This window comes from Nicotiana sylvestris, chromosome 11, assembly GCF_000393655.2.
Source record: "Nicotiana sylvestris chromosome 11, ASM39365v2, whole genome shotgun sequence".
Classification (NCBI taxonomy): Eukaryota; Viridiplantae; Streptophyta; class Magnoliopsida; order Solanales; family Solanaceae; genus Nicotiana; species Nicotiana sylvestris.
Genome location: NC_091067.1, coordinates 154707806 through 154718716, shown reverse-complemented (window position 1 = coordinate 154718716; position 10911 = coordinate 154707806). Strand labels below are relative to the sequence as shown.

Here is a 10911-nt window from a genome sequence, read left to right as displayed (position 1 = left end):
CCCCAATACTTCTTAGGCCGTCATCTACCTCTTATTGTACCCACCAACGCCAATCGCTCGCACCTCCTTACCGGGACATCCAAGCTTCTCCTCTGTACGTGTCTGAACCATCTGAGCCTCGGTTCCCGCATCTTGTCATCAATGGGAGTCACGTCCACCTTATCCTGAATAACTTTATTCCTATTCTTATCCATCCTAGTGTGCCCGCAAATTCACCTCAATATCCTCATTTTTGCTACTTTCATTTTCTGGACATATGAGTTCTTAACTGACCAACACTTAGCCCCATACAACATAACCGATCTAACTACCGCTCTATAAAACTTATCTTTAAGTAGCGGTGACACTTTCTTATCACATAATAAATAAATAAATTAAATATAATCTGCCATAAAAAAAAGTGTGTATTTCACTTTACTCGTGGCATGTCATACTTTATTTCATTGTTTTCCGCTATATATCTGAGTCCCCAATTCACTTTTTTTTTTTTAACGTTAGTTACATGCATTGGGGCTCGAATAATCCGAATTCACAAAGTATAAGTTTTCTATCATGATTTTTTTTTTCAATTCATCGCACTAAATGCGAAATCTACAGTTAAGAATGAACGAGTTATATCCATTCCACTATAATTCTTAATTATATATATTATTATTTAGATGGCAAATTTAATTAAGATAATATTATTGAAAGGATATGACTTTGGTAGGGCCAAAAATAAAGAAAATAATTATCCTGGAAAGGAGAATCTAGTCCACGTGTTACATGTGGTAAGTGGGTCCAATGAGTCATAACAATTAATTTGTTGACTTCAGAAAAATCTTTAGTGACAACAACTGCACTTATCTTCCCTTGTCCTTATTATCTACGTACGTACTGTATTCTTGTACTTATCTGTTTGTTTGTATTCCTTATCTTTTCTTTTCCTTTACTTTTTTGGTTTTCATTTAAATATCCTTGTTATATTATTCACTTACGGCTTGTTTGGATAGTTTTTATCTGTTGTATTGTATCGTATTGTTACTTTAAATACGATGTTTGTTTTTTATTGTTACTTAAATATTATTGTATCATATCGTTAAATTTGTTGTTACATAACGACGAAATGTGTCACTTCATATAACGACCGATTTGGTATGGTCGCGTCGTTACCTTGTATTTTTCTCTCGATCTCACACTTAATTATTGTTAAATAATTTTATTTATCCTATCTTTTTATATAGTAATTTTACCACGTATCATAATTTTTCTTTATAATATTGCAAGTTTATTCTTCATGTTGTTGGTGCATATGATACATTATGAAACATTATATAACAATCATCCAAACAAGCTGTTTGTTTGGTTAGTTTCATTTAGGGATGGATTTGAAATATTAAATTTATGAATGCATGTATCATAACGTTCTTATGACAAAGAATAAAACTTGCTATATTGTAATATATATGTACGTAATATATGTATATACAACAATAACATAGCCAATATGTATATAATATATTAAAAACTAAAAACTTGTTAACTATACTTATATTTATTTCATGTCAACAGGAGGACAACGACATTTAACCACCTATGTTTGTACGGTTTTAGAAAGTTGATTTGGTGTTTTGACTACATATTATGCTGTAATGTGCATATGAAAAAGATTGGTACGTTCATATCGTGTTTTATGTGATCATAATATATATATTTTTTAATAATTGTAATGTCCGAACCAACTTGCATACACCTCGATTAATTGACGAGATACCTGCTACCTTCCATCAGTACGTGACCATAATATTTTTTTTAATAACCATTTTGGTTGGGTTAACTTGCACGCACCTCGACTAATTCCATGAGATGACTACTACCTTCCACCAGTATATGACCATAATATTTTGTTACATTTACTATTATTACACCAATATAGTATGTCTTCTACATGACTTGTCGTTCTATGATCTATGATGATAAAACAAATAAAGATTAGAACTTATGCAGTAGACAAAATAAACCACCAGCTTGCATGTCACATGCCTTGGTCAATAGTCCACAAAACTGAGAACGTAACATATGAAATAGGGAAATATTACTCAATAGTCAATCCCCCTCTTAATTAATGCTCATGTAAAATTGAGAGAAAATAATATTGTATAGCCGCAGCTAAAATAATAGCCAAAATAATATATACCTTTTTTATGTTTTGTATATAGTTTTTGATAAGGTGGGTTGCTCTGATGGTAAACACCCTCCACTTCCAACCAAGAGGTTGTGAGCTCGAGTCACCCCAAGAGCAAGGTGGGGAGTTCTTGGAGGGAAGGATGCTGGGGGTCTATTGGAAACAGCCTCTCTACCCCAGGGTAGGGGTAAGGTCTGCATACACACTACCCTCCATATACAAAAATTATATAAATTTTATATATTTTTTCGGCTACCAGATGCAAATAGTTTCTGGCGCGGGCTAAAAGTGATAATGCCCCTAAAATTAAAACATGCAATATATGTTTAATTTAACACGAGGGATCAACCTTAATTACTCCATTCGGTCCATAATAAGTGACTATTTTATATTTTTTATTTTTATCCAAAATAAGTGTCCATTTACACAATCAAGAAAAAATTAATTTTATTCTTTCAAAATTTGCCCTTATTTACATATTCCAATGTGTCAAGGTAACAATTAATTAAGGTTAATTTAGTGAATACATCTTTTTTTCTCTAGGAGTTCGTATTTTCTTAATGGACGTGACAAAGGTAAAATGCATGTTTTTAACGCTCTTATTACTTATGTTTCTTCCTTTTCAATTTAACTTTACAGGGAGAAAGTTCAATATTGACATAAGGGTGCAAACCACATTCTCTCCTACAATATTATTATGTAAAAACATTTAATTCTCTCCTAACTTTAGGCTTTATAGTATATAGACATTTCTTACTCGTATATATATTTTTGTATAATTTCTATTATTATGATAAATAAAAACTTGCACAGAGTGGAAGTTGACAATCTAAAAGATCAAAAGAGACGTTGCTTCTATGAAACCATTGGTCAATAACCCTTGATACATAGCCATGGAAAACGTGGATTGAGAAATTTATGTATGATAATAAAACATAAATTCAATTATTACCTCCACCTAGCTATCTCCACCTATTTTCACATATTTCATACATAATTAATGATATAACAGGTAGTTAATTACATGCTAAACACATTTATATATTCGTACAAATGAACGAAAAGTGATGTTTTATGAGGGTCAATTAGGAGTCTTTTTTTTTCTTGTTTAATAAACAAAGATATCTCCATTAATCCTTTTCATTTCGCTTTCTCCTAGAAATAAGAAAAATGATTACTACACTTGAATTATGTTATTTGTAAGTGTTTTGATGGAAAAATAAAATAACCAGATTTACAATTGTTATAGTTAGTAAATGAAAAATAGCACAATTTCAAAAGTAATCGAAATTTAGCCACTTTTTCATGTAAAAATAAAATCTGAACGAAAATACCATTAAAAAAACGAAAATTTCCAGCATAATATACTGGAGTTCGAATGTTTTATATATGAAATTCCAGCATGATTGTGCTGGAATTTCATAATGTGTTGGAGCTCCAACTAATATGCTGGAAGTTTATATGCAGGAGCTTCGTAATCTAGCATATTATGCTGTAACTTTCCGTGTGCTAGAGTTCCAACATAATATGTTAGAAGTTCATACACAGGAGCTCCATAATCCAGCATATTATACTAGAACCTTCCACGTTTCAGCAAAATAGTGGTATTTTTAAATGATCTTGCAAATGCTGGCTAATTTTCAATTACCAATCTGAAAGCTAGTTAGCCCGTGCTATTTTCACTCTAAGGAGGATAGGGCATACGCAAACCTTACCCCTACCTTGTAGATATGAGAAAGTACAAATACCACGACTCCGCAAATTTCAAAGAAGAACCTGTAGATTTTCTGGTATTCTCTCACACATCATGTATATGTAGGATGAGATATGAGAGTAGCAGTCTAGCAAGTCTGGCTGCAACCAAACATGATAACAGCCCACCAAAAAGAGGAAAAAAACAAGAAAAAATTACAATGCATGCGCGTACCGACAACAAACCAAAGAAGCTCTTGGAATACAAATGGAAGTATATGAGTTATCACAAAACAGAAAACCAAACTCATAAGTTTGGATTTTAGTCCTCCAATAGCATTGTGAATGACGAAACGCAGTCGACTCAAATGACATAAAAGAAACCGTTGCCTAGCATAAACAGCCACCATCAGTCTTGGACCAAAACGGAGGGCTTTGAGAAAAAAGTATATGAACTGTCGATAGGTTTGTTGTAAACGATGACATCAGTTGAGCTATTATCATGTCAATGTAAACACTTTGTGCACATAATAGAAATCAAACCTGTTAGGCTGAACTGGGAACAACGGAGTTATAGTGCTCTCCAAGCCCAAAAGCATGCATGTGGTACGATAGCATTATACTGGAAGTCGAAGAGCCAGAGCCGTTGTCAGATTTGTACTCCTTTCCCATCTCCACATCAGGAAATGAACCAGAGAATATCATTATATGTTTCTTTAAGATGTGAGTTAGAGCACCAAGCTCAAGTTGTCCTCCCCATGCAGCGGTTGACTCCACTTCTCTACAGTAGTTCTCGAATCTTTCCACAAGAGAATCATCTGATTCTCCTCCTTCCGCATTCTCAGAGAGGAAAAAGGGGAGGAAGTCGGTTGCATGTTTCCTCATGTAAGCTGCAACCATCTGTCGCAGTTCAAGATACGTATAAGGAGATGAACCACCGGAGCGGACGGCTAACTGATTCTCAACAGCTCGGTAGAGACAGTGTCCGTCAGGCTTTATTTCGTTAACCATCAATCCAAGGGGCTCAAGCTTACTGTCTAACTTTTCATTCTCAATAACTCGATCACTTACGATATTGCTCTGCTCTTCTTGTATTCTCTGCTCTCGGGCTGCTTCTTGTTGAGCTCTTTTCTCACGCCTCTTGACACTCTTGCTGGGTTTTGAATGGTCAGCTTGACCACCGACGGAAACCCCAGCAATAGCCTTCACCAACGTGTCGAGATTCCCTTTTTCCTTCCCATTATTACTACCACCACTGTAGCCTAAAGAAGAAAGCTCCCCGGCATGCCTTTCTTTGAGATTCACAGAAAGTTTAGCTACTTCTTCATCCACTTGTTTCTTCTTAGCTTTCTGTTCAGCTTTGCTGCCTTTAGCCGCTGCCTTTTTCATTGCAATTTCTTTGCCCTGTAGCTGAGAGATTTCTTTCCTGCATACAACAATATGATGTGATATGTGTCAACAAAAACTTAAGCTCCCAAATAATTAGTTTAAAGTGATAAATGAAGCAAGTGCTTCACAACCAATGCTCATACATTCAATAACTGAATTGCCCTCCGATCTCTTTTACTTGTCAAGTTTGGCTTTTGCATGCCCCTCCCCCCCAATAGAACATCAATTAAAAGGATAAGTTAACTAAATTGCCCTTATTAATTCTTAGATCTTAATATTACTATTTTTGCGTTCACTATATTAATCTCTCTCCACATTTATTAAAGGGTTAACATGGAAAATTAATTAAATCTTTCTTGGTTTTCTAAAATGACAAGTATTTTGGATCAAACTATTGTTAGTAAACATGATAACTAAATAGGAGCAAGGGAGCAGTTATTGTAATTTTCATTTCTGCAATTAGAAAAACTTCTCAGTTCTTTCTCTGCAGATCAGCATTTTAAAGGGTTAGTAATCCTCCCATAAGCTCATATTTGAGCAATACGAGCAATTGTTGACAAAGTTGAAAACATTTTCTGATAAATGCGATAGGGATGCGAGCAGAGTATGACCAGTCTTACAAGCAGAACAATGTAAAAATCATGTCGAAAGTGGTACAGAGAATATCAATAATACAAAGAGAGGGGAGAGCAAAAACCAAGGCAACAAATCCTAAAAGAGCTTTATGAAGTACCTATGCCTGGAAAGCATCTCCTCAAGGGTTTCTGGTATCTTCTCAGACGCACTATCTGTGGGGCCCTCGGGCAACAGGTCTTCTACTTTAGGTGTATCCTCCATTTCAAAAACCCTGAAACAATATGGACAGCAAATAAGCATCCCAATATAGACAGCAAGATCTTAGTAATCAATATAATAATGAAGGAAAGGACAACACGAACGATGACAATAACAACAACAACAACAACAATAATAACAATAATAATAACAATAACAATAATACAACAACAAACCCAGTAATTTCCCACAAGTGGGGTCTGAGGAGGGTAAGATGTACGCAACCTTACTCGTACCCTCGAAGGGCAGAGAGGCTCTTTCCGGTAGATACTCGGCTGGAGAAAAGATGAAAAAAAGTAACGGCAACAAGTAGGAAAAATAACAAGACAAAAATAAGACCGAAGCCCAGAAAACAGTTAAACTCTAGGTAGTAATATCAATCTATGAATAAAAGTATATCATTCTAACACTAATGCTAGCGAACTAAGTAAATAATAATAATAATAATAATAATAACAACATATTATTATTATTATTATTATTATTATTATTATTATTACTATAATAACATTAGTCCAGCAACCTGTCCACTACTATTTGAAGGTATTGCTGAATTGACCAGAAAATCAAGATATCAGGGAATATTTAGACCTGGATTTGTATCCAATAAATCAAGTTCTCTTTTAATTTAAAAAATCAGGGTATATACAGGGTGGGAAGCAGCAAAATTACTATTTACCAGAAATGGATGATGGAATGATAGGTAATAACACTTCAGCTAGCCAAATATTAAGTGTTTGACTATCTCTTTGAGTACAATTATATAACGAAAAGACTTCCATTTCTCAATTTTCAGTGCTGTTCATCTTTTCACAAAGATCAAAATCCATGTACTAAACATTTCGAGTTTTCTGACAAGTTGCCACCAAATACACCAAAAAAGCAACATTTCAAACAGTTGAGCAAAGGTGAAGTGCAATAGATAAATGAAAATGAGTTTCTAACAGTTATTAGCATATTCCAAAATTTCTTCCTTCTTTATCTCTAAAACATATTGCTTTCCTTCTTCAGACCATACAACACATCGTAACTACCATGGGTAAGCAAATTTCACAACGTCGAAAACCCTTGCAATTAACCATTAGATGGGCAAATTTCACAACGTTGGAAACCCTTGCAATTATCCGTTAGATGGGCAAATTTCACAATGTTGGAAACCCTTGTAATTATCCATGGTAGTTACACTCCCTGCTTACTACATACCACTCTTCCTAGGTGAGTGAATGTTCACATCTCCCATAGCTATAAACTTCCCATTCAAAATCCTTATTCAAATGTATGAAGTGGCATGACAACGCTTGTGTTAAAAATATAACCTCCTTCGGAATTAACTCTTCTGTATCCATAAAATCTAGTATTCTCATGTTGATCATCTTGAATCCACGGATGACCTAGTGTTTTTATAATTTAAAATTGCAGAAAAGCCACAAGGTCTCTGGGGTTTGAAGCGAATAAACGAGAAATTAAAAGCACATTTCTTTAAAGTGAAGCGCACAATTAATGAAAAAGCTAAAAGTATCAAGCATATATGGATTTAGTACTATAATAATCAAGTTGTAATTAAATAACTAAATTCAGCATCTATAGCGCTTGATATAATCCAAGTTCTCAAAATTGAGATTTGAAGAACCGACCGCTTCTTGTTACAATTGTATGTCATAGTTTGAAGTGTACTCTTCTTTGAAGCTCATGACTTCACTCATGAAGCAATAAATACTCATTTCGAACTAACCAACCCATCTATTCCTCCATAAACTACACGCCACCTGCTCTGTCACCCCTATCGTCCTAATTCCTTGAAGATGGATTCCCACTCATTTTTCTATCAAATCTCAGTTTTTTGACCTTCTTGTCCGTTGTCCCTTTCGTCATTCATCATCTGCTTTCTACTTTATGTAACTAAGTTTTCTGCCCCAGCCCCCAAAATACCAATTCTGTCTATAGTGCATCACCCGACCTATTAACGCACTATGACAGTTATGATAATTCAAAAATGGTAGTTACTAATTTGGGACCAAAGTGACAAAATTTCATTAGATAAACTAGCTTTAAGATGGAGTTACCCTAAAAAAAGAGGCTTGAAATCGATGAAAAAAGGGGTTATTTCAAATGCTTGAAGCTGACCATACTATATTAAGTCGCTAGTGGTTACTTTCTATAGACAAGCTAAGGATGCCAGTTTACCTTAAAAGAGACTTGAAATAAATGAATAACAAATCTGCAAAGCAAATATAACCAGAATCTGAAGTGAGGCAAAGAAAAAAGAACCAAAATGATAGCTCCCACTTATGCTCCTAGATAGGAGATACCTTCTCTCATCACATCACAATATTTCATTTGTTTCTATGTTGCTCGGACTCGGTCAGATCCTTCAAATGTAATGTATATTTGGAGGATCCGACACAAGTGCAGCATTTTGGAAAGTGTGTGCAACATATATTTGTTTCACTCAATTCAATAAAATAATATTACTCAGCTATATGAATCCTCAATATCCCAACCCATGCTACCTTAAAATGGCAACCCTGTGCACAAAGCTCCTACTATGCACAGGTCTGGTGAAGGGCCGGACCACAAGGGTCTATTGTATGTAGCTTATCTTGCGGAAAAGAGGCTATTTCCATGGCGTGAACCCGTGAACTCCTAGTCACATGACAATAATTATACCAATTACGCCAAGGCTCCCCTTCCCCGACCCATGCTACCTTACTTTCCAAAATATCCAGAATGGAACTAATCAACTAAAGTAACTAACAATGGAACCAACAATACAACTAAAAGATTTAAAGGAAAAATCAAAACTTTAGGCTCAATTACTCACAATAAGCAGACCCCAAGTTTTAAAAAAAATTCTTGAGCATGAAAAAGCAAAGAAATAGCAAAAGTTTATATACCCATAAAATTTTACAGAAAATACTCAAAACCCAATTGGCAAAAAGAGGCAAGAATTAACTAGACAATAGTACAAGATAAAGAAGCAAACATGTATATACCAAAGTTATGCTATGAGAAAATCGCCTATAGTTTTTTCTGGAAGTGAAAGAAAGAAAAACACTTACCAATATTTTGCAGCAAATACTTCTTTGGTTTGAGCGATGAGAAAGACGCTGAAAAACAGTGGCTTTTGTGAATGTTAATACACTATTTTGTTTGAGAGCGGCGAGGCAATACACGCTTTCATGAGGGATAATAGGTCTTCTGAAGTTACTTTCTTCCCCAAAATAATACTTAGGGCTTAGATTTGAAGAAACATCTATCCTTCCAAAATGTTTGCCTTCTTTATGGTTGCATTTGGTAGGAAAACAATTTCTTTTACCGGAAAATAAATGATTCTTTTACTTAATTTTATTTGATAATTAAGTAGAAAAATTATTATTTCAACAACTTTTATGTGTAATAATATAGACATATAACTATAGAATGGAGGGTAAGATGGTAGTAGAGGCCGATCCACTATTTTAACGTTGTGGATTCCTGCCGATCTCAAATTAATATACATTAATACTCGAATAGATGAGCTGAGTTCTAAGCTAAGTATTCTTAAAACTTAATGAACATTTTATATGCAAAAATAAAATATAAGCAAAAGTTAGTGGGTCCACCTAAAATCATACCTATTGCACTAGATCCACCCTTGAATGGTAGGACTGTGGGATTGGTTGTGAGGGGATAGGAACTTATTTTACCTACTTGTCACGACGCAAAATCCTAACCTCTCGTGATGACGCTTAACATGGTACTAGGCAAGCCGACATTTTCAAAATATTCCCAACATTTAACAAAAAATGGATTTTTAAAAGCAGTTTAAATAGCAACTTCTCATAAACAAGATAGAAAGATCCAAACACAACGCGAAAACTCCCAAATCGGGGTGTCATAGAGTACATGAGAATCTAAATGTCACAAATTCTGGGATACACTGTCTAAGATAGTCTGAAACCAAATACAATAAAAGGAAAGATAGGGAAGGAGAAATAAGGATTGCGAACAACGAACAGCTACCTCAAAGTCTCAAAAGGTTAATTGTGCAAAGTATCAACACTCACCTTATCCGGAAACACCTGGATCTGCACACAAAGTGCAGGGTGTAGCGTGAGTACAATCAACTCAGTAAGTAACAAGACTAAATAAAGAACTGAAGATAGCGATGAGCTACACAGTTATAGTTCACTTTCAGTAGTCCCAACAAAAGAAAGTAAGCATCTTTCAAATCCGGTAATTTGAGTCAAATCAGTTTATACATGTCAAGTTCAAGTAAATTAGATATAATATCTCTCGGAAATTTCATAGCAGTGATATATGGTAGCTAAGTACAACAACAATGAAATCAAATGCAGCCTCTCGGAGCAACAGTCACTCAGTCTTTCCATTTACTCTAACCTCACAGTCACTCATTCCTCACAGTCACTCGGCACTCGCACTCAGTAGGTACCTGCGCTCACCGGGGGTGTGTACACACTCCAGAAGGGCTCTTTCATCCCAAACGCTATATCAAGCCAATCATGGCATAAATCAATGAAACATGTTGCGACGTGCAACCCGATCCCATAAATATTTTCACAATCAAGCTCTCACCCTCACTCAGTCATCAACCCCTCCATTCTCTTGGGCTCTCGGTAATCATAAAAATCAGCCCAAATAATAATGATATGATGTATCAAGGAAATAATAGAAACTGGGATATGATATGTGAGTAAAATTGAGACTGAGTACACATACCAATTTACAGGTAATTCAACATGTAACACGGCCTCTATGGATCCCAACAGTACTAACACATAGTTTAAACATGATTACAATCAAATTTCTATAACACATGGAGAGCATATTGT

General features: G+C 35.0%; 1 protein-coding gene across 3 annotated transcripts; it reads right to left on the bottom strand.

Moving 5' to 3' along the window:
• Positions 1-3926: 3926 nt before the first annotated feature.
• LOC104234705 (OVARIAN TUMOR DOMAIN-containing deubiquitinating enzyme 5-like) lies at positions 3927-9347 on the bottom strand. 3 transcript variants are annotated; one of them, XM_009788331.2, is made up of 4 exons: positions 9139-9347; positions 5979-6092; positions 4400-5282; positions 3927-4246 (listed from the first exon to the last, which is right to left on the bottom strand). In XM_009788331.2, the coding sequence occupies exons 2-3, from the start codon at positions 6080-6082 to the stop codon at positions 4403-4405; spliced, it is 984 nt and encodes a 327-aa protein (XP_009786633.1). In that variant the 5' UTR covers positions 6083-6092; positions 9139-9347; the 3' UTR covers positions 3927-4246; positions 4400-4402. The 3 variants fall into 3 exon arrangements, with proteins under 3 accessions (XP_009786633.1, XP_009786624.1, XP_009786619.1); XM_009788322.2 differs by having other exon boundaries at positions 3927-4311; positions 9139-9333; XM_009788317.2 differs by having other exon boundaries at positions 3927-5282; positions 9139-9333.
• Between the last annotated feature and the right edge of the window lie 1564 nt (positions 9348-10911).

What these genes read in the sequence shown, in the direction of transcription:
- LOC104234705 (XM_009788331.2), bottom strand. Translation starts at nt 6,082, where the DNA reads ATGGAGGATACACCTAAAGTAGAAGACCTGTTGCCCGAGGGCCCCACA. An exon ending in GAGATGCTTTCCAGGCATAG is followed by an intron (nt 5,283 to 5,978) that starts GTACTTCATAAA and finishes TGTTGTATGCAG; the next exon opens with GAAAGAAATCTCTCAGCTAC.